Source organism: Typopeltis vanoorti, chromosome 2 (assembly GCF_054136105.1).
Source record: "Typopeltis vanoorti isolate ZY-2024b chromosome 2, IOZ_Tvanoo_1.0, whole genome shotgun sequence".
NCBI lineage: Eukaryota > Metazoa > Arthropoda > Arachnida > Uropygi > Thelyphonidae > Typopeltis > Typopeltis vanoorti.
Window position 1 is genome coordinate 82,571,760 of NC_143550.1, and position 25,709 is coordinate 82,597,468.

Here is a 25,709-nt window from a genome sequence, read left to right on the forward strand (position 1 = left end):
TTGTACTGTTTGTTTGATTAATTGATAATGTAAATTTAATCCAGGATTGTTTTTGACTCTGATATCTCATATAATGTACTCTGGTCCAAAAACGTTTAAGTGCTATTAAGTTTATGGAAGTTTTTTTCACTTGGCTATGCTACTAATTATATATATTTGGTTTAATCTTTTATCCAAGTGTAAGCAAACAAAGTTTGTGCCTGAAGTATTTTCAGGACTGGGGAAACTCGTCGTAAAGGTGGTGTAAGTTCTGATCACTCGCTTTAGTGTCCCATAATGCAAAGCATATCTCCTTGTGGACATATATATTGCTATGCATTAAAGAATGGGTCACTACCCAGACTGGTTTCGACCTTTACTGAGGTCTCATCAGTGGGAGCCAGACCCAGAGGTGGAAGTAATGCAGAAGTCATATCACCATATATCATTTCATTCATTCATCCACATATCGTTCTATCAACTATCTCTAATCCAGAGAATTTTAATAATAAGGCGCTGACACCTTTCAGCAACTGGTATATGATGATATGGCTTCTGCATTACTTCCATCTTAGTATCACCACCTCTGGGTCTGGCTCCCACTGATGAGACCTCAATAAAGGTCGAAATTGGTCTGGGTAGTGACTCTTCCCTTAATGCAGGGTTTCCCAAATTGTGTTCAGCAGAAAGTGAATAAGTGTTCTGTGATGTCAGTGACCAAGCCATGTATTTTTAAACATGGAAGTAATTTGGGAAAAGGAATACCGTTGTTTATGACCAATCATAAAAATTGCCTGCAAGCCAATTACAACAATGGGCGGTGTATCCTCTGTTCTCAAAACTGAACAAAATAACATCTGTGTTGCAAATGTCAGTGACCAAGCTGCATATTTTTAAACATGGAAATATTCAGGAATTATCGTTAATTTTCACACATTGAAATCATTCAACATTCGGGAAAGGGAATATCACTGTTTATGACCAGTCATAAAAATTGCCTGCAAGCCAATTACAACAATGGGCGGTGTATCCTCTGTTCTCAAAACTGAACAAAATAACACCTGTGTTGCAAATGTCAGTGACCAAGCTGCATATTTTTAAACATGGAAATATTCAGGAATTATCGTTAATTTTCTCACATCGAAATCATTCAACATTCGGGAAAGGGAATACCACTGTTTATGACCAGTCATAAAAATTGCCTGCAAGCCAATTACAACAATGGGCGGTGTATCCTCTGTTCTCAAAACTGAACAAAATAACACCTGTGTTGCAAATGTCAGTGACCAAGCTGCATATTTTTAAACATGGAAATATTCAGGAATTATCGTTAATTTTCTCACATCGAAATCATTCAACATTCGGGAAAGGGAATACCACTGTTTATGACCAGTCATAAAAATTGCCTGCAAACTGATTACAATGATGAGCAGCATATCCTCTGTTCTCAAAACTGAATGAAATAACATATGTGTTGCAAATGTTAGTGACCAATCAGCAAGGAAATATAAAGAAAATTTTTCCACTGAAATTGAAGATCAAGGTAGTCTTGTATCTGGTTCTCAAATCTAGTAATACTGAATACTTTCTTCGCAAGTTCATATTGTAGGGTGAAAGTGATTGTTTCAAAACCGTAGTGCCGTGCTTTTTTAAAAGTAATAGGCCTAGAGATTTAAATTTTAATATGAATCAGAGACAAGGAACTTAGTTTAATTTTGGTGTTTGTGACGCACTGTGATTCATTCACCTCCAGTCTACAAAGCGATCTCCAGGATGTACAAAAGGAGGGGAAAACTACCAGCACACAGGAGAAAAGTCTGCATTCACTCGTAAGTGCTTATAATAATATTATAAATTTTTGGTGATCAGAATGGGATATGTCAATGAAAATCAGCACAAATTAATTTAATGATGTTGGCCTGAGGAAACTACAATATGCTACAAAATTTCATTAGTCCAGTGATTGATAACTGATTTAAATGCAATTTTATATTTGTCAACATGTCACACCATATACATATGTGTACTAATACTCTTTATGATTATGCCATAATTAATTATTAATACTGTAATGTATTAACAATTAATTATTAATTACTAATTAATTGTTAATACACTACAAAATAACCAAGGTGTTCCGTGAAAATTTCAGGATTTGTGAAGTGTTCTGTGTAGGGAAAATCTGAGAAACGCTGCCTTAATGCATAGCAATATACATGTCTGCAAGGAGATGTGCTTTGCATTATGGGATACTAAGGCAAGTGATCAGAACTTATACTACCTTTACCACGAGTTGTCCCAGTCCTGAAAATACTTCAGGTGCAAACTTTGTTTGCTTACACTTGGATAAAGGATTAAACCAAATATATATAATTGCTATTAAGTTTAAGTTCAGGGGGATAGTAAATCCCGTATTATTTTACAGCTGGGTACGAAACTCAGAGATCGAAAATCGTACCTTGCTGTAAAATAATACGGGATTTACTGTCCCCCTTAACTTATGTCGCCAGAAAAATAGCCTCTTGGCGCTTTATTGCTATTAAGTTTGTTGTGGTAGGTTATCTACAATATTACATATTGTATTGTTTTTGGAATTGCTGCAGTGGATGCATGGACAATACAATCTGTAAAATACTTCACTGCTTCATTAATAGGTGTTTGGCTGACTGCTTCAGTATTAAATTTTGTAAATTGGGAAAATGTATTCCAGTCAGCCTGGTCCATTTTCCACAGGGTATCTATGTAGGAGGATATGGCTCTTGTGAAGACAGTGATGATAAGAGGAAAGTGATCGCTTTCATATATGTTTTCATTAACATCTTATGTGAGCAGTGGAAAAATGGCAGGAAAGAAGATTGTAAGATCGAATGTAGAATAAGAGTGGGCATATGGAAGAAGGTATCTGATCTATTATTAATAAGGGGAAGGTCATCATTGTCGAGCATTCGCTCAATGATATGACCTCATCTATTTGTGTTGGCACAATCCCACAGAGTTTTATGTCCATTAAAGTCACCCATTAGGAGTATGAGCTGAGGCAGTTACATTATGAGATTATCAAGTTCTATTTCATTTAATTCAGAACTCAGTGGCAAATATATTGAGCATACTGTGATTATAGGCAACTCGCTACTGCTTCCAGAGCAGTATTACGCTGAACATGACTGCCAACAAGAATAGCTAGTTCTGTCCTTGCATACAATATATATATATAATATCTTCCCTAGTTGGAGGAAATGATAACTAGACCTCTAGGTGGTAGATGTCTTTCATCACCCAGTGAAGTACCACCACCTTGTTTATTAGAGACCTGAAGTGGTTGTAGCCATGTTTAGTTGCTGGACCAAGGGTTCCGGTTTCTGTCTCCCCACTCTTTCCACACTTAGCGAGAGTGATACCCTCAATGACATACCAATCTCACTGTAGGGGCTCCCAGACCCCTCCCCCATTCGAGGATACAGCAGTACCCTCAACTGGACTCTGCAGGTCAGCTGCTAGATAGTATAATTGACAGAACCAGTTAGTAACGAACCTGGAGGCTTCCTGATCAGCTATCATCAAATCGTACAATTTGCAATACATTATGCTATGCATAATAGTGTGTGCTTTGGATACATACTAGTGATGTGAAGTCATTAGCCTCTATAACAAGTAGCTCAGATGTGAATATATTTCACATGGAAAACATTGTTTTGCTTCCTTGGCATCTTTAATGTATAGTAGAACCAAAGTAAAAAAAAAAAAACTTTCAACATCTTTCTGTCATCTAGAGATTTTGATTAATAAGGTCTAGCACCTTCTGGCTACTTGTATACGAATTCTGCATTATTTCAACATTGGTATCTCTTCTGGGTCTGGTTCCCACTGATGACACCTTCAAATAGGTCAAAATCAGTCTGGGTAGTGGCCCTTCCCATTATGTATAGCATTTTACATGTCTGAAAGGGTGTGTGTGTGTGCTTTGCATTATGGGATACATACCAAGGCAAGTGATGTGAAGTCATTAGCCTCAACATGCAGGTAGCTCAGACATGAATATATTTTACACACAAAACACTGTTTTGCTTCCTTGGGTAAAGGATTAAAACCAAGTATATAATTTCTTGGCATCTTTAACCATAAAAACCACCAACATTAATTCTGTGGCCTAAACAGCAATATAAACGATGTGCACTACCACCTACAGTCATCTAAACCAGAACTACTATTTCTATCAGAACCCCAACTGGCAACCTCAACTGCCCAAACTACATATTACACAGCTTTTTCTGCAACATTTGTCAGAAAAAATTTTCTGACAAATGTACAAATGCATTTGTACATTTGTCAGAACCAACATACCATACCAGAGACTACAAATCCTTGAATCCTCACTGTTTGATCTGCTCTGGCTCAAAATTTCTCTATCAAATCAACTTGCCATTTTCATATGTTCCTTCTATCACTCTTCAAACTCCATCAACCACTCTGACTTCGACTATCTCTCTCTAAAGCTTGACTTTCTGCAATCAAAATACCCCAATAGTGAGGTCATCCTTCTTGGGGACTTCAATGTCCACAAGTCATATTGGCTCCCCTTCTCCAGTTTCACTGATCAAGCAGGTAGGAATGCTGCAGCATTTACCATAAGCAATGAGCTATCTCAGATCATCAATCTTCCTACCAGAATAGCTGACACCCCTCTCCAATTTGCAAATGCACTTGATCTCTTCCTAACAAGCTCACCTTCCAGGTATACTATGGTTGTCAGTTCTCCTCTTGGTAACTTGGACCACAACATACAAGTCTCTTTTACCACAGAACAACCTTCATCCACCCGTTCAGTCTTGTGTCCTTTGGTATGACAAGGATGCCAACTGGGAGGACCTCCATGATGTCTATTCCTCCTCCCCATGGTCTGACCACCGCTTCTCTTCTGATCCAAACACCTGCTCATACTGAATAACAGAAATCATCATCACAGGAATGAAGGCTTTCATCCTTTATTCTGCTCCAAATTTTCAGCCACCATCCAAGCCTTGGTGCTCAAAAAAAAAAAAAAAAAAAAAAAAAAAGTGTGCCAATGCTGTAAAAGAAAAAACCTCTGCTTATCATGACTGGCTCAAGCCCAAAACTCCAGCTGCCCACTCTGCATATACTGCAGCTCAACAGTTGCAAAATAATCCTATAGTCCAAGTCAGACTTTGAAAGGGCCAAATGCTACAAAACTTGCCTCCTGTCCAAATGGCAGTCGCTCCTTCTGGTCCCTTGCCAAGGCCATTCGGTGCAACTTCTTCTCTTGAATTCCTACATTGATGACTTGAGAAAAGTTCCCTCCACTCCACCAAGAACAGCTCCTTCCACATCTCCCATAGTCTTCTGACAAAAAGAAATCTAAATAATCCTTAATAACCTGAACACAAACAAGGCATCTGGTCCTAATGGTATCCCACCTATTGTGCCCCAGAATTAACACCTATCCTGTTATCTACCTGACAACATGGATGGGTGTTAATTCTGGTTAAAAAAAAAAGGTTTGTATCCAGCCCATCCAAAAGAAAGATAATAATAGTCAACCTTCTTACTTCTGTTCTTTCTGAAATTATGGAGAAAATCATCAACAACCAACTCCTGAACCAATTAGACACACACCAACAGTACGGATTCCATCACTCACAATCTACAATCTTCTTGCTTTCACCACCCACCTCTGGACTCAGGCCATGGAGAAATTTGGAGAAACTCATGTGGTTGCCCTCTGAGCCAATGATGGAATAGCTCCTGGGGGGGGGGGGGGTTGTGTATGATTGGCTGATGCAGTTGAAATACAGCAGTGCCAAATGATAATTATGTATGCAATGTGACTAAGTCTCTCCTAAACAAGAGCCAATCAACAGATTTTATTGTCATTTTCATGTTCAGCACATTGAAATTAGTAAAGAATTGCTATTTTCATTTCAGATGTAAATTGTGCGTTGTTCAGTGTAATGTTAATGCTCTAGGAGTTCAAGTAAAAAAAGTACTTTTAACACTGAACCTGAATAGTTCAGAATAATTTTCACAGAATGTAAATAGAGAGGTAAGAAAACTAAAGTAGCATGGATATACTATATCTACAAACACTAGATATGCAATATTACATTTAATAAACATGAGGTTTGCTAATAACTTTCCATGGGTATGAACCACACATATGAAAAAAAATATATGAAGGACCTTACAAATGATTCACACTTAGTCCACAAAGCTATTAAAACAGTTGTAATAATCATACCTTCTATTTCCTGCATGAGAGTTTCTGTGAGATCTTTTTCATCCTGTTTACCACTTAACTCACTCTTGACTTCACTTTCATCTAATTTTTCCTCAACATCAACAAGTTCATCTTCTATCTCCAATTTACTAAGATCTGGATATAGGTATTAGAATAAATAATTACAAATCATTATCATTTCATTGCAAGATAAAGTTTCTTTTAATTAATATTCCAGTATACATTGTAAATTCTTTAAATAATTTAATAGTCATGTGTTACCATTTCATGTGGTACTATCATATCCTGTACACCCCCTTGAGGGTACATGGCAGGAATTTGATGATGATGATGCCTATCTACAAGAATCAAAATGAATGGGTGCTAGAAAAGATTAGACTTTAAGGTTCCTTAAAGATATTGACAGATATTTGAAGAAAGCTGAAATACTTTGGACACATTGAAAGGATGGAAGGAGAATTTCTCAAAACAGTAATAGAAGGTAAAGTTTCTGGAAAAAGAGGAAGAGATGGATGGATGATGTGTCAGGGGTGACTGATCTTCAGAGAGTTGAAGACACCAGAAAAGCATATACAGGACCACCTGGTGAGGTCTCAGGAAAGGAGCGATTGTATGGAATCTGATGTCAAATGAGTAGATAGATGAATTCAAACAACTGCCACTCATTTTTCAAAGGGAAAACTTACTAATAAGGCAACAAAATACTGTGTGAACAGTAGTAAATGATTAACTGAAAGAAATGAGAGAAGTTCCACAACCTTTAAAGAAATTTTTGGATTACATAAATAGCATATACGATGTATATACACTATTTATGTAATATATATATATATATATATATATAGGTGTATATAATGGTATTCAGATAAGCATTCAAATGTTGAACGAAAAATACTAATGGACAATGGAATAATCTATTTCATAAAAAGATTTGGTGAAAAAGTTATCAGAAATTGCCAAACAATTTCCCAATTATTTGGCAATTTCTGACTGTGAAAGAAGCAATTAAGACTTTGGGTACACATTTCAGGACATATTCTGATGATAATAATGAAGAAATAGTTTCAACAAATTTGGTGAAAAAGTGGTACGAGTTTCAAAGTTTTAGGGAAGCATTTAAATATACAAGACCTCTTTATGAAAGAACAATGAATACTAAGGACAGATTTCTATTTCTCTCAAAACTGATTGAAATTGTAGCCATTATACCAGCAAGTACATCATTGTGTGAATGAGGTTTTAGTCAAATGTTGTTGTTGTCGTCGTGTCAGATTCCCTCAATTTTCCTCATCCATCCCTTAGGACCAGTTGAGCCCTCCCAATGAGGGATTTTCAAGATAATTATAAGGTATGTATTTTTGACTGTAGCTTGGTGTGCGAATGTGTGTTCAAGGGCCAGTTTGCCTGTTCTGAGGGACGAAAAACCCCTCTACCTCCATATGAGACAGGCTAACTCACCTTTAGTCAAAAGAGACCAGATAAAGGTCCCGCATGTCATGGATGGGAATCGAATCTAGGTATTTCCAACCAAAGGGAACTGAGCTATGTAGGCTCTGTTTTAGTCAAATGAATGAAATAAAATGGAAGTTGAGGTTATCGATGAATCATTCCACCCTGCATGACTTATTGATGATATATATGCAGTCATACCCCGAAGTTACGTGGTAGGTGGGACTAACAAAAAGCGCATAAATCGAATTCGCGTAACTCGGGGTATAATTTTGCATGTAATTTATACATACAAACATACAAAATATTAGTTAATTGGAACCAATGGTTTACAAAAACACCCATTTTTTTTAAGAAATATAATCATAATTGTAGTTTTTTGTACATAAAAAAAGAAAGTCATTTTGATGTCGATGGTTTCATAAAATCTAATAGATTCATCTGACGGCATAATGTCTTTTTCTTGTCAAGCAAAATTTCTTCATAGCAAACTAATGATTTTTTTATTCCTTGCCTTGTGGCTACAATTCATTCCTCGTTAGAATCTATGTCCTCCAAAATCTATAAACCTTTCTTTTATGATTGTTCTTATTGTGGATTCCTGTAGATCAAACTTCTTTGCTAGCTCACAAATTTTCATTCTGCCTTCAAAATCCTTAATAATGTTGAGGTTTTTTTTTTTCCAAAGTCAATGTTTTTCTTTTCTTAATAGCTGTAGAAGAATCGGACTTACTTCTTTTGGACAACATTATTATTATTTTTTATGTGATAAAATTTTTATCAAGGCCATAACATTAAACAATCGCAAGGTTTGTAGACTATAAAAACCATGTCTGAATGGAGACTGCACGAAACACACATCAGTGCTTGTTCACAGCATGTGCGACACTGGCGAATGCAGCTGGCGGCGGAAAGATATGACTAGTGGTGAGGCGTGAAGAAGGACGGGAATACGTACATAAGAAACCGCGTAACTCCGGATTTGCGTAAGACGGGGTATGACTGTATGTATGTATGTATGTATGTATATATATATATATATATATATATATATATATATATATATATATACACACACACACATATATATATATCTAGGTTCATATTTACTTGGTAAATAATGTTATGAATATTAATATAGTTTAAATGACTATAACACCAAGAATAAAAAAAGAATAAGGTTTAATCGTGAGACACTACTAGTTTCGTTGAAAAAATCAACTTCTTCAGGTGTCAAATACAAAGAATTATATAAAAAATAACAGACATTATAAAACAACAACAACAGATCTAATATAAAAAAACTATAGTACAGTTTAAAAAGGAAAACGTGCTGAAGTTCCAATTAAAGTTAACTACGTGCGTGAGCTATCGCAAGAGCGCCAATACACCTATTCTTTTTTATTCTCGGTGTTATAGTCATTTAAACTATATTAATACAGGGTGTTCGGGATAAATTTGACAGTTTCGTAAGGAAAAAGAAAATCTTCTTTGTATCTATTAAATTTAATGAATTGACAAAAAAACATTACAGGCAGAGTTAATTACAATACTATCAACAAGATTTACTCAAAATAACCACCATTAGCATCGATCACAGCTTCAATTCTGCTTCGGAACCTCGAACAAGCTGACGCAAAAACTGTTTTAATTTTATCCATTAACTGGGCTTTTGTATTACTGGAAGTGCGATTGGTGTCTTTTTCAACTGCGCCCCATACAAAATAATCCATGGGGTTAAGGTCTGGGGAGTTTGGAGGCCAAACATTTGGACTGGTGAAGTCGTAGAAATTTTCAGACAACCATTTTTGACTTTTCCCAGAGGTGTGGCAAGGGGCCGAATCCTGCTGCCATACATACGGCCTACCATTGGCTACCCTTGTTATCCAGGGCTTGACTACAGTTAGCAACTCCACGAACAAAGCCCGAATTCCAATGCCAGGGTTCTTCAACACCTGTTCCTGCAGATTTGCGAGGAATTCTGCTGTACGAACGCAATCAGATCGTCTGCTAGGGATCTTTCTTCTTGCTACATCCTCGTAGTCACCATTGCAAGTCTCTAGTTCATGCCTGATTGTTTTTACTGTATTCAGGGAGCATTGGGCAGCAGTCGTAATATCCTTATTTTGATGGCGGGCACGAATCATCATGATACAAGTTATTCTCTTCCATGATTCAGGTGGGTTCCAGCTATCCATCCTTTCTGACATCTTGTATATGAATGAAGAAGAGTCCAAACTTTTAAATGAAGAGAAGTGTGTGTTAATACATGTAACTTATGGAAAAATATAATTAATTATAAATATGTCAAATTTATCCCGAACACCCTGTATATATATATATATATATATATATAAAAATTACCCTTCTTTGCAAGATTTTGTTCCAGATAAGTCAGCTGTTAAGTGGTATTTTGCAACCAAGAAAAGACACACTGGAAGCCACAGAAAGATGTTATGTAAAGGAGCTGTGTTTTGATGCACACTTTGAACCCACATTAATCATTATCATCAAATTTCTGCCATGTATCCTCAAGGGGTGTACAGGATATGACAGTACTACATGAAAAATTTACACCATTACTAACTTCCTATCTACAATTTTCCTCTAAATCAATTTGTTACCTGTCAAGACTCCAACATTATCAGATCCTATATTTCTATCTTCTAAAGCACTTTTTACCACATCAATCCACCTATATCTTGGTCTTCCTCTGGGTTTTTCATGCCAACCTGGCAGAGAACACTTGTTTTTGTTAATATTTCCTCACCAATTCTGTTTAAGTGAACATACCACCTGAGATTAGCTCTGCTAATGCATTCCTGGATGCTGCCAATGTCAAGTTCTTTCCTAATATCCTCGTTTTTAATATGATATTGCCATTGATGCCATCTGTCCATGCCCCTAATCTTTCTCAGGACTCTCATATCTGCGGTCTCTAATCTTTGGTCAAGTGTTCTACTTTTGACCCAGCTCTCAGATCCATAAGTTAAAATTGGTTTGTCTTGTATACAGCTAATTTAATATTTTGACTAATTTTGCTCTGATTCCATGTAAATTTATTTAGTTAACTTCATACCATATCAGCTTTATTGATTCTGTTGTCTGTTTCCATATTTAATTTACCATCTTCACTAAAAATTATGCCTAAGTAGCTGAAATGTTTCACTTTTTCTATAGGTTCTCCATTCACAATGCAGTTGATATTTTAATGCGTCTGCCCATTGTCTTTGTCTTGTTATTGCTGACCTTCATACCATATCTATTATAACAGTTATTCAATTCAGTCAGGGAATCTTGCAGACTTGTAGCAGATTTATTTAGAAGTATAACATTGTCCACATAAAGCAAAGAGCTGACATTAACATCTCCAATTTTGATATCAGTTTTAATACCACTTTTTTTCATAATGTGATCCATATAGATAATTAATAAGAGAGGGAATAATGTACATCCTTGTCTGACACCAGATTTAACATTAAACCATCTTCTTGTACTTCCTTCAATTCTAACTGCTGACTTACAACTCAAATAAAGACTAAGTATTGATTGATATAATGCCCCATTGACACCACATAGCTGTAGCAAATTGAATAGTTTCTCTCTTGGCATCTTGTCTTATGCCTTTTCCAGATCTACAAAACTTAAATACAGATCTTTGTTATATTCCCATGCTTTCTCAAGTATTTGTCGTAAAGTGAAGATCTGATCCTGACAGCCTCTATTCAGCCTGAATCTAGCTTGTTTTTCACCAAGCTTCCCTTTCACAATTCTTCTCAACTGTTGGGGGCACACCACTAGTCACAAGCTTTCACCTGGATTCTGCTCTTTTATTACCACTTTTAGATATCTGTCCATTAGCCACCCTCTAATCCACATAAGCAGTATTATATCCATCCCATTTGTTGTAATTTGCATAACAATTCCATTTTGGGTTCTGCCAAATGCCTTTGCAAAATCAAGGAGAATCATTGTGTAGCCAATTTCTTTATCCAACTTAGCTGTCACTCTATTAGAAAAAAGTTAGTAAATTACTAAAGTATGACTGACACTTCACAAAGCCATGTTGTCCCTCATGAATATCATATTCTTATCCACCCATTCCTGAATTCCCTCTATTTGACCAATTTTTCCAGTACTTTCACCACCACTTCTGGGGTACAGTTTGGACTATAATTTTCTACTGCAATCTTAGAACCTCCTTTATGCAAAAAATTATTTTGTCCTCTTTCCACTCCTTCGGAACTCTACCAGGTCTGAGGCTTAAATTGAAGAACCTAGTCAGATGCACTGCCGGTTCACTTGCACATTCTCATAAAATGCAAGCTGATATCCCAAAGCCCCCAGCCATAGTTACATGGAGATTCTGCAATACAACAAGAACCGCCAATTCATCCACCTCTGTTCCCCACATAAGTCTGTTATGTATGTCACACCTCACTTGGATGATATATTCTCACAAAATGGTCACTTAGTAAGTCAACTATTTTATATACTTCTATCAACCTCATAAAGATTATTCTTCCATATACATTATTTCTCTTACTTGCCATGTAATGAAAGAACTATGGGATTTTCTTAGGCCTGATTGGTTAGTTTTTTCTTGTAATCTGATTTTGCCTTCCTCATCATGCTGATCACCTGTCTTGTCTGACCCTTATACTGTTTATAAGCTTCCTGGTCACCCTTCTTATGCACCCTCCACACCATTTTTTTTTCCTGCAACATATGCTTAACTCCATCTAATTCCTACCTGATTAATCCTCTTGACCTTAGGTATACAATTTAACATCTAACATCCTTATCTTGCAGAGTTTCATGCCAAAGCACAGCTTCAAGTTTCCTCCTAACTTGTCAAAGTCACCTGAATTGTAGTTCCACTTACATCCCTTCTTGACAGAATATCTCTCATGTTATATAATCTACCAAGTCAACATTGCATGGTCACTTTCCTCAATCAGGAGCAATATGGCCTTAGTTATATATATATAGCTGTTCTGATCTTATGACTGGTCCAATACATCCCCTCCAAGTACCCTCCATCACATGCTGCCTCAAGTAATTATCTCTCAGTAGGCATATATATATATATTCCATTTCCTTCCTGCTATGTGATTTTTTTTTCTTCCAATTTATATCTCCATAATCACTTGACCTTCACTCATTGTACTAATTTACTGAGCATGTCTTCATAATCATCCCTGGCATATAGCAGCGATCAACCATATATTTTGCCTTATTGGCCTTAATCTCACAGCAGACTGCTTTAAACAAACAGCCACCCTCTCACCTAATCTCCTATTTCTTTTGGCTGCAATTCATCTGCTATTATCAGCAGTACCCTTCTCCCCAAGAACAGAACAAGATTCAGTGGCAGATCCTAAAGAAAAAATTGATTCAGCCAGAGAAGCATGTAGTGAAGTTGTCTGCAAGGATAGGAAAATCAGAACTCCACTTAATGACAGAAGTTAAACAGACAATCAAGGGAAAAAAAAAAAAGGAAGCTATGAAAGGACTTTGGTAAGAATAGAGGAGTATAGACAATAAATATCAGGAAGGTGGCAAAACAATTTGGAGGTACTGAAGCTGAGAAATAGAGGAAAGAACATGATGATAATCGTAATATATGAAGCGAAGATATATATTCTGGATATATGTAATAATTATACTGAAAGATTGCTAAATTCAACAATCAGTGACATTCCAGCAGCTAAAAATATTCAAGAAGAATGCAATTAGAAATATACATCAATACCTGAAGGAGAAAAAAGCTTGATATGTTGAGCAGCAGCTGGAGTGGATGATAATTAACTAAAAATGCTGATAAGGAAATGAGTTTTACAGTGCTACACTACATAATTCAGAAGGTGCCTGATCAAAAGTTTGAATTCTAGATGATTTGAGTATAGTTCCCATCTATAAAAAAAAGGGAAATACAACTGAAAAACCTTTGTTTTCCAGTAAAAATGACAGAGGTTTATGCAAAAATACTTGAGAAGAGGCCAAGAAAAATTGTAGAAGAGAAACTGGGAGAACAAGAAGCTGCATTCGAGTCAGAGGTTATCAAGATTGGATTTTCACTTCTGGTACATGACAAGATGTCATACTGGCTGAAGTGTAACCTGGTCAAACAAGGTCAATACTGTTTTCATCAGGGAACCAGAACGAGCAGTGAAAAGCCAGCAGAACAGACTCAAGCTCAACATCAGAATAACTGAAGATAGGAACCATCAATATCAGTACTATTAATGAAAAGGAAATCTAGCTGCAGAAGAACTGAAAAAGTACTGAGTGAACATAATTAGCATCACTGAAACAAAGAAGACAAGAACAAGTGAGATTTATAAAATAATAAGTACAGATGTTATATTTGGGCAATAATGATCAAGGAAATCAAGGAGCAGTGATAGCATTCAACACCATACATGAAGATAAACTTCTTGACTGTAAGTCAGTTTCAGGTAGAATTATAACAGTATTAAGTCAAAATGGGGAAATGAACAATGAAAGTTATTTGGTTGCCTATGGTCCCATTCCTAAGGAAGAAGTGGAGGAATTTTCCAAGTCATAAGAACAGATAGATGACAAAGAAAATGGCAATAGCAGTACTAGTCGTAGAACAGCAGAATAGGAAGTGAATACCACCAGACATACAGAAATATTCTGGGAAAATTTGGAGAAAAGGGCAAGGCTAATAACAGTAAGTATCTGCTGGATTTCTGCTCAGGATATGGAATAGTCATTACTAATATGTTCCAACATACAGATGTCCACAAATGTATGTGCAGAGAAAATACTAGAACTAAGAAAGCCTAATTCGCTATGTTATTGTTGATAGCAATATCTTCATACTAGGTACAACACAAGAGTATACAGAGGATCTGAAATTGGAAGTGACCATTACTTAGTTTTAAGTAGGATAAAAATTAATTTCACATTGAAATGAACAGTATGTAAGGAAGGTTTAAAAAGAATTAAAGATGAGCAGCCTTTATAGGTAAACTGTAGACTCAGCTATACAAACATTATTGAAGAAAGAATGAAAAAGTTCAAAAACAAGAACCAAACCTTGGACTCTCCGTTCAAACTCTAAAGAAAATATTAATTCAGCTAGGGATGTATATGGTCAAGTTGCCTGCAAGGAGAGAAAGATAAGAATGCTAGGGTAGACACAAGAAGTCCAGGAAAAAAAAAACATACTGAAGGCTCCTAGCAAATAAGTCAGCAGATGACCAAAGAGAATACAGAGATAAATGTAACAGACCTAAGCTATGTGTAACAGTAGCTAAACAAAAGTCATAAGTAAGTCGGCTACTGAAGGCTATTGAAAAAGCTTAGAAATGGAAGATTCATTCATTCATCAGTTGCATCAGTCTTGGGACTGGTAGCTCAGCAACAATTTCCTCCATTCTGCTCTGTCATTGGCTTTCTTCTTAACCTCCTGGTAACTCCTCAAACCCGTGCTGTCTTTGACTTGGTCAAGAAAGCTTTTCCTTGGTCTGCCTCTTCTTCTTTTCCCCTCTGTTTTGCCTTCAGTTATTCTTTTCACAAGTCCATCATGTCGAAGTATATGTCCAAACCACCTATCCCTTCTAATTTTGATCGATTTAATTAGAGTTCTTGTTTCGTTTATCTCTCTCAGGACTTGGTTTGATTTTTTTTCTGTCCATTTTATTTTGTTCATGCGGCACCAGCACCACATTTCAAAAGCCTCCAATCTTCTTACATCTTCTCTGCCTAGAATCCAGGTTTCACATCCATACAGTGCAATGCTCCATATCAATGTCTTTACTAATTTTTTTTTTCAATTGTAGGTTGAGTTTTCCTGTTAAAATGCTTTTCATCTTAGAGAATTGGGCTTTTGCATTGTTTATTCTTGATCTTATGTCTTCTCTTGTTCTGCCATCTTCTGTTATTAGGCTTCCTAAATATTTAAAGCTTTTCACTTGTTTTATTTGTTTCCCGCTGATGTCTATATGCTCTATATTAATAGGGATTTTGCCTGTAACAATGATTTTAGTCTTATCTGTGTTGATTTTCATTTTATATTTTTCAAGGTTATTATTTAGTAATTCTAGCATTGTTTTTAATGTTCTTCTGTTTTCTGCTACAAGGGCTATGTCATCAGCAAATCTTATACACATGACTTGCTCACTATTTATCTTTATGCCACTATTTATTTTATCTTTAGTTTCCTGAACGGCCTTTTCAATATATAAATTAAATAAAAGTGGTGAAAGTATACATCCTTGTCTTACTCCACTCCTTATATTTCTCCTTATCATTGATTTTAATCCGTCCATTTTGATTTTTGTAAATTTGATAAATTATTTTCCTATCCCTCAAATCTATGCCGATATTAGTTAGACAATTTAGGAGTATTTGCTGGTTTACTTTATCAAACGCTTTCTCTAAATCAAGGAAGCAAATGTAAGTATTTTGACTAAGGTCTAATCTTCTCTCTATTATTGTTCTTAAACAGAGTATTGCCTCTCTTGTTCCTTTATTCTTTCTGAATCCAAATTGGTCTTCATCCAATAGACAATCTATTTTTGAATAAATTCTATTTTGAATAATTTTTAGCAGAATTTTGCTAACATGTGGGATTAAAGCTATTGTTCTAAATTGGCTGCATTTGTTTGCATTATTCTTTTTTGGTATTATGGTTGATTTCGTAAACTCTTTTGGTATTTCTCCTCTATCATAGATTTCAGCTATTAATTGATAGAGTAAGGTTTTTGTCTCATCACCTAGATTTTGTAGCAGTTCTATGGGAATATTGCTTACACCTGGACTTTTTCCCTTACTCATTTCGGACAGTGCTTTATCAAATTCTTCTCGCATTATTGGGGGTCCTAGATTATCTTCATTTTGATTTTTGTCTCATCACCTAGATTAAGGTTTTTGTCTCATCACCTAGATTTTGTAGCAGTTCTATAGGAATATTGTCTACACCTGGACTTTTTCCCTTACTCATTTCAGACAGTGCTTTATCAAATTCTTCTCGCATTATTGGGGGCCCTAGATTATCTTCATTTTGATTTTCTATGCTGATATCAGCATCAAGCTCGTTGCCATTATACAGATTTTCAAGATAATTCTTCCATTCCATTAATATATCATCAGATTCTATTAGTAATTTTCCATTTTCATCTTTGATGGCATTGTTTTTGCTGTTCTTATTAAATTTGAAAGTTAGTTTGTTAATTTCTTTATAGGCTTTCTCTATGTTTTCTTTTTTAAATAATTCATCTATGTTATTACACTGTTCTTCCAGGTATTCTTTTTTGGCCTGTCTACATTTTCTTGTAATTTGATTTTTAAGATATTTGTATTTGGCCCCATCTTCTTCCTTAACAGCATTTTTATATTTTCTTTTTTCATCCATAAGGCCAAGTATTTCATCTGTTATCCAATGTTTTCTTTTTCTACATTTTTCAATAATTGATTTGATGAATGTGTAATTAACTCTTTAATCATATTCCATTGGTTTTCAATATTGTTCTGACTATTTATGTTTTCTGGAATGTTATGATCAGATGCCTCTTGGTATCCTCTCTTTACTTCTTTATTCTTTAATTTTTCAGGGTTCCATCTTATTGGTTTGTATCTTTGGATTTGTTTCCTATGTTTCAGTTTTGTTTTCATTAAGACAAGGTTATGGTCACTACTAATGTCAGCACCTGGATAGCTTTTGCAATTTTTTATTTGGTTTCTGTATCTTTTCTTGACCAATATATAATCTATTTGAATCCCCAGGTGCTTTCCATGTGTATCTTCTTCTTTTTGGAACTTGAAATAGTGTATTTGCTATAACTAACTGTTTTTGTGTACAAAATTCTATTAATTGCTTTCCTCTTTCATTCCTACGTCCAAGACCAAATCTTCCTGAAACATTATCATTGCTCTCTTCTCCCACTATAGCATTCCAATTTCCCATTATTATTGTATTGTCTCTGTCTTTAAAGCTGCTCCAGATTTCTTCTATTTGTTCATAAATTTCTCCTATTTCTTCATCGCTATATTGTGATGTTGGCATGTAGACCATTATAATATTGAGGTTTACTGGTTCATTTTGAATGCTTATCGTCATGATTCTGTCACTATAGTTAATTATTGTAGTGATTAACTTTCCAACTTTTTCATGAAGCATTATTGCAACACCTGACTCACCCTTCTTTTGTCCTGAATATATTATCCGAAATTCCCCACTCCAGAAATCACCCTGTCCCTCCCATCTCGTCTCACTAATGCCCAGAATGTCTATTTCAAGTCTTTCCATTTCTTTTTTCACATTTTGTATGAATGGAAGATAGAGTACTATAAAAGGAAAACTGAAGTAATTACCTTGAAAGTCTGTTAAACAAAATAAGAAGTGATAGCAGCAGTAGTAGAAAATTTTCAAGAAGAATGCAAACAGGTTTTGATGATATTCTACCAGAAACTTAAACATGACAGTATAAAAGTTTTACAGTGGTTACACCATAATTCAAATGGCATGGTCAGAAAGTCAAATTCCAGATGATTGGAATAGAGCTTTCATAATTCATCTATAAAAAAGGGAATGAAGCTGAATGATTAGCTGAATAAAGGCTAATCTAAGAATTACAGAGCAATTTCTCTATTAAGTGTACCAAGTAAAGATTTATGCAAGCATAGTTGAAGAGGTTGAGAAAAAATGTAGAACAGAAACTTGGAGAACCTGGGTTCGGACCAAATCTCAATGAGATTTGGCCTGGTGATGATGAGATTTTGACTTTAAGACAGACAGTTAAGAACTTATGGGAGTATGACAAGGATCTGTTCTTTAGTTATGCAAATCTGAAAAATGGAGGATCCGGAAATGACAAGGTGCACAGAGAAAATCTTTTCAAACACTACAATTATGGTGGTGTTGAAAAGCTAAGGACAAACTACATTTTTACCTATATAGTAAAACCATGAAGTTATGCTGTAGGTGGGACCAACAAAAATCGGGTAAGTCGAATTCGCATAACTTGGGGTATAATTTTGCATGTAATTTACATATACAAACATACAATTGGGACCAAAGGTTTACAAAAACACCTATATTTTTTAAGAAATATAATCATAATTGTAGTTTTTTGTACATAAAAAAAAAGAAAGTTATTTCGATGTCGATGGTTTCATAAAATCTAATAGATTCGCCTGACAGTATAATGTCTTTTTCTTGTCACGCAAAATTTCTTCATAGCAAGCTAATGATTTTTTTATTCCTTGTGGTTACAATTTGTTCCTCGTTAGAATCTATGTCCTCCAAAATCTGTAAACTTTTCTTTTATGATTGTTCTTACTGTGGATTCCTGTAGATCGAACTTCTTTGCTAGCTCACAAATTTTGATTCCACCTTCAAAATACTTATTAATGTTGAGTTTTGTTTCCAAAGTCAATGTTTTTCTTTTCCTGCTAGCCGTAGAAGAATCGGAATTGCTTCTTTTGGATGACATTATTATTTTTTATGTGATAAAATTTTTATCAAGAACATAACATTAAACAATCGCAAGGTTTGTAGACTATAAGCGTAAGTCAGGGTAGTATAAGTCGGCGTATGACTGTATATGAAAAATAATTCATGATTACAGCCAAGGATAGAAAAATCAGAACACAGGAGGTTAAAGCAGTGAAGGAAAAGAAAAAAGCAAATCAAAAGTTCCTGGCAAATAAGTCAGCCTGTGCTCTTAGAGAATACAGAGACATATGTAAGAAAGCTAAACACTGTGTAAAACTTGCTAAGCAAAAGTCGTGGGAAGACTTTGGTAAGAACATAGAAAATAAATATCAAGAAGTTGGCAAGATATTCTGGAGGTTGTTGAAGAAGCTCAGTAAAGGAATTAAAGATGATAAAGGGGGCATGAAAAGTAGAGAAAAAGATATCCTTCGTGTATGAAGTAATTACGTCGAAAAATTGCTAAATGAAGTAATCAGTAACAGCATAGTGGTAAAAAACACTCGACAGGCATGCAAATCAGGAATACATATCCATACTTGAAGTAGAAAATGCCAAAAACCTGAATTGTGGAAAGGCAGCAGGGATAGATCATATTTGACCAGAACTGTCGAAATATTTTTTTTTTTATTATTATTATTTGACACCTCCAGGGAGACCAAAGACTCATCGAGGGAGGGGCCTGCTCTACAACTCTGTCTCTGCCACTCAATCCACCAACTGACCGCAACTACACGAACGTCATCTACCGCCAACCACCACCACTACTATTTCCACAGACAATCACAAACATCCTTGCCCACAGCGGGATTCGAACCCGTAGCCCTTTGGCTGGAGAGCGAATGTGCTAACCACTCGGCCAGCCTGGTTGACCGAGTGGTTAGCGTATTATATAGCATATTAAGAATATGGAGGTATAAAAGTCTTGCAGTGGCTGCATTGCATAGTTCAGAAGGCCTGGACAGAGATGAATTCCAGATGATTGGAGTAGAGCTTTCATAGTACCCATATACAAAAAGGGAAATAAAACTGAATGTGAGAATTACAGCGGTATTTCCTTACTGAGTGTTCCTGTTAAGATTTATTCAAGTATACTTGAGAAATGGTTTAGAAGGATTTTGGAAGGAAAGCTTGGTGAAGAACAAGCTGGATTCAGGCTAATAGAGACTTTCAGGATCAGATTTTCACTTTAATGACAAACGGCCTGGGAATATAACAAAGATTTGTATTTAAGTTTTATAGACCTGCAAAAGGCATATGACAACATCAAGCTCAACAAGGTGCCAAGAGAAAAGTTATAAAATAGTTTAAAATGCTACATTTGTATGGTGTCAATGAGGCATTATAACATCTTGCAATACTTAATCTTTATTTGTGTTGTAAGTCAGCCATTAGAATTGAAGGAAGTACAGAAAGATAGTTTAATGTTAAATCTGGTGTCAGACAAGGATGTACATCATCCCCTCTGTTATTCATTATCTATATAGATCATATTATGAAGGAAAGTGGTATTAAACCTGATGCAGATGATGTTATACTTCTAAATAAATCCACTACAAGTCTGCAAGATTCTCTGATTAAACTGAACAACTGTTGTAATAGATATGGTATGAAGATCAGCAATAACAAGACAAAGCAAATGAAATTAGTAGCATTGAAAATATCAACTACATTGTGAATGGTGAACCTATAGAACAAATAAAACATTTCAGCTATATAGGCATGATTTTTAGTGAAGATGGTAAATTAAATACGGACAACAGAATCAACAAAGTCGGTATGGTAAGAAGTCAACTGAATAAATTCATATGGAATAAGAGAGAAATTAGTCAAAATACTAAATTAGCTGTATACAAGATGGTGTTCAAGCCAATTTTAATTTAATGGATCTGAGAGCTGGGTCAGAAGTAAAACACTTGATCAAAGACTAGCGACCACAGATATGAGAGTCCTGAGAAAGATTAGGGGCATGAACAGATGGCATCAATGGCAATATCATATTAAAAATGAGGATATTAGGAAAGAACTTGACATTATCAGCATTAGCAGAGCTAATCTCAGGTGGTATGTTCACTTAAATAGAATGGGAAGGAAAACATTAGCAAAACAAGTTTTCTCTGCCAGGTTGGTAGGAAAAAGACAAGAACAAGACCAAGATATAGGTGGATTGATACAGTCAAAGTGCCTTAGAAGACAGAAATATATGATCTGATAATGTTGGAGTCTTGGCAGGTAACAGATTAATTTGGAGGAAAATTGTAGATAGGAAGTTAGTGGTGATGTAAGTTTTTAATTTTTTTAAGGAATTAATGAACAGTGATTACAGAAAACTATGCAGAGAGAAGAGAGAGACACATTTCAGTATGAAATATGTCTCTGCAATGAAGTTCTCACAATGTCATACTTAGGACCAAGTGATTCAGGAGTTCTTGAGGCAAACTGGCCCACTCCTCCTGAGCAAGGATAATGCCTTGTTTGGTTTCTGGAGGGGAATTTTGAGCAGCAATGTGTGTCTCCCTATTGCATCCCAGACTTTTTGTATGGGTTGAGATCTGGAAAGTGTGCTGGCCACTCGATTTGATTAATGTCCTCAGTTTCCAGAAGTATCTCCACGGCTCCAAATATCCTTGTAGGACGTGGTATGGCATTGTTATTCATAAAAATGAAATCTTTTCCTACAGCACCATGGAACCACTGAATATGATGTTGAAGAACTTTGTTGCAATATTGTTCGCCAGTCATAGTCTCTTTTTCCAGCACTTGTAGGTTGATGCATCCATTAAGCATAATGCCTCCCTGCACTGTCACATCTATCCCTTTCAAGAACATTCTTACAATGGTAAGCAGTATGACTTTCACCCCAAATCAAGTGTTGCCTAGAATCAAAGGAAAGACTAAAACAACTCATCTGTAAAGAGTACATTAGCCAATTACTGTCATGTCCCAATTTTATCGGTACAACACCAATGAAAACTTCCACTACGATGAACTGTGGATAAAGGGACACAGATTACACCTTCGGGCATATAACTCTAGTTGTTGCAGACATTTTGCCACAGTTTGTGAAGATATCTATGCTTGAATGGAGTTAACTTGCAAGCTGACCTGCCTTGGTGCATCAATTATGTTTTGCTGTTATAATCACAAATCTGTCTTTATGCCCCATGGTAGAATGAGGGCGACCTCTTAGCAAACATTTGGAACACATTTGAAATGATGCCCAGAACCTGGATACAATGTTGTGAGATTCCAACCTAGCAATATCAGTAATTCTGTGGCCTTCTTCAAGTTTTCCAATAATTTTTTATCATGTGTAATCACCTAGATGATGTCTTTGAGACATTACAAGACATCCAAGGTTACAATCATTCCTTCACAAAAAAGATTCTTTCAAACCCAATTCATTTAGCACAGCCTTTTTATCCTGTTGAGTACACATAACCCCTTTGCGTGTTAATCTAAAATTTGAATGTGTACTTGTTTTCTACTCAGAATTGTCAGGCATACAAATTGCCAAAAGCTACATCAGAATTTGTGGTTGTGATCTTCAGAAATAGTGTTCATCCTTAGGTTTTAAGTCTTAAGATCGCTGAAAACTTCAGCTGCATTCTGAATGAAGAAGCTATAGAACAAATAAAATAGTTCAGCTATTTAAGTACAGGTTTTAGTGAAGATGGCAAATTAAATATTGAAATCAACAACAGAATAAGCATAGTTGGTATGGTGAATAAATTTATATGGAGTAAGAGAGAAATTAGCAAAACACAAAACTATCTGTATACAGACAGTGTTCAAACTAATTTTAACTTATGGATCAGAGAGTTGGGTAATAAATAAAGAAGTGGATCAAAGACTAGAGACCACAGATATGAGAGTTCTGAGAAAGGTAGGGGAGGGAAGAGATATCAATGACAAAATCATTAAAAATGAAGACATTAGGAAAGAAATTGACATTGTCCTACTCACACACTGAATATGTGAGTAGGGCTAATCTAAGATGGTATGGTCACAAACAGAATGGGAGAGGAAAGGATAGCAAGATAGATGTTTTATGTTGTTTGTAGGAAAAAGACCCAGAGGAAGTCCAAGGTTTTGGTGGATTTATTCAGTTAGAAGTGCATTAGAAGAACATAATATTAGATACAACAATAATGGAGTACTGAAAAGTAATACTAATTTGTATGGAAAATATTGATAGGGGATTATTAATAATGTAAACTAATTCATGTAGTGCTGTCATAGTAACCTGAATCCCTGAGGGTACATATCAGGAAATGTATGATGATAAACAGTTCAGAAATCATGGGAATATAACACAGATTTATATTTAGAAAAAGTGTATGACAAGAAACTAAAAGAAAGCATTTTGAGAAAGCTAAAATTGTATGGAATAAATTCAACATTACAAGAGCAATAAATAGTCTATATTTACGTTGCATGCTGCTTGATTCAGGTGTAAGACAAGGGGTGCACACTACCAACACTCCTATTCAGCATCTATATGGATCACATTATGAAAGAAATAGCATTTATACTTGATATGACAATCAGTGATGTTAAATTTAGCTCTCTGCTTTAAGCAGATATACTCCTAAAAGATCCAGTGTAAGTTGTAAGGATTCTTTAACTAAAAAAAAGCTGTAATAAATTTGACATGAAAAATTAGTAATATAAAGACCAAAACGGTGAAAATAGGTAGGAACAGGGAAAAAATCACCTGAATTCTTTTAACGGAGAAACTATAGAACAATAAAATATTTCAGCCATTTAGGTACATTTTTAGTGAACGCAAATCTATACCAGCTTTGTTTATTCATTTGTCTATTACTCTATAAATAGAGAAATAGACAAAAGAATAAACAAAGCTGGTATAATAGAAGTCATTTGAATAAATTTAAAGGGAATAAGAGAGAAATTAGCCAAAATACTAAACTTGAGAAAATTGATACAAACCTTAAAATATTTATAAAGTAGATAGAATTATGAAAGCTGCAATCACTCTTGCTACAGGGAAATTTATGCAGGAAAGAAAAGACAAACTATGCAGACTAAGTTGAATGTATGCATGTATTTTAAAAAAGGCCATTCCTGTTACCACCAAAAACTCCCTGAAGATGAGACTATACTTTTCAAAAAATATGCTCTGGTGAATCATCTCCAAGAACCACCAACTTTGTTGCAACTTCCTCCTCTGATGAATTATCCAATTAATAAAACTGTAACTTTGAACAATTACTCTTGTTCCATGTATTTCCATTTGATTATTTTACCGGTAGTCACACGGAAAAATTGCACACTTATGTTTCATTATTTATTTCAGTACAATAGTGTATACAGTAATTTTATGTTATAATTTATACATTATTATGTCACTATAAACAAGAGCAAAATTAGTTTGAAAATATAACAAAATAGACCTACATTATGTGGTCTTTCAGGCATGCTAACTGATAATATATCCATATAGTCCACAGTGATTTCCGACTTACGATGAGATTGTCAAATCCTGTCGTAAGTCGAAGACTGATTGTATAAACTTTCAAAATATTAACTGGACAATACACACCTTCTTCTAGTGTTATTTCTCCTGTATCAGGTGGCTGGTTTTGTGTACTTGTTTGAGCACTGTCTTTAAATAGTATCTAATGAAATAAAATAAAAGTAAAATGAAACATGCAGAAAAATACACTTTTAATGGTAAAATAACTAAGCTTTACATAACTGCAATTTTAAACTGTTTTTGTTTGTTTTTTTTTAAAAAAAGCTGCAAATTATGATTAGTTACTACATTATCATCAGACCATAGTGATTTTTTCAAAATAAAATGATTAACTGTTACATGCAATTGTAGGAACAGACTTTACAGGATGTCACGTCAAGAATCACCATGCTGACAAAGTTGGCGGGTGCACAGCAGTGATTTATTTATGTAATGATATATTAATAAATTTATAGCATACATTATTCTTTTCTTTTTGTTTACTGAAGGAGAAAAAAGTCGCTTAAGGTTCAAAGCTGTAAAACTGAGAGGAGACCCCCACATAGCCTTTAAAGGAATGCAGAGAACCGACCAGGGGTTCTGACCTAATGTCCAATCCTCACCTACTCGTGGTGCACGCTATTAGGTATCTACTTGGATATTGAACGAACGAGGAAGGGCTGGCAATCTGGGATTTAGCTGACCAAATTGTATTCTTATTGGTTAAACCAAAATAAAAAATGATGGTACAACATGACAAAATTTCATGCCGGCTAGGGCATTGCCCAGTTAAACAAGTACCCCGTTGTTTTCGCCAGGGAACCAGGGCGAACAGTGAAAACTCAGCTACTGGAACAAATCTGAAAACAAAGCCCAACTCAACATCACCAGAGTTAGAGATTGGTACTATCAATGTAAGAAGCCTGAATGGTAAAGAAATGGAGCTAGCTGAGGAATTAGATAAGTACCAGATCGACATAATACGTGTGACTGAAACAGAAAAGACAAAAACTGGTGAGATCTTTCTGAGCAATAAATACAAAATGTTATATTCAGGCAATGACAATCAAGGAAAAGAAGGA

At 35.3% G+C, this 25,709-nt stretch overlaps 1 protein-coding gene across 8 annotated transcripts in view; it reads right to left on the reverse strand.

Annotated features, from left to right (window-relative positions):
- Positions 1 to 25,709, reverse strand: part of Upf2 (UPF2 regulator of nonsense mediated mRNA decay) — a 705,876-nt gene that overhangs the window by 441,368 nt on the left and 238,799 nt on the right. For all 8 annotated transcript variants that reach the window (XR_016550243.1, XR_016550244.1, XR_016550245.1 and 5 more), the window contains 2 exons: positions 24,715 to 24,790; positions 6,233 to 6,367 (listed from right to left, as the gene is read on the reverse strand). Coding sequence is in view for 5 of the 8 variants with exons in the window: in XM_090412106.1 (XP_090268232.1) it covers positions 6,233 to 6,367; positions 24,715 to 24,790 (211 nt within the window). In the remaining 3 variants the exon portion in view is untranslated. The remainder of the gene's footprint in view (positions 1 to 6,232; positions 6,368 to 24,714; positions 24,791 to 25,709) is intronic.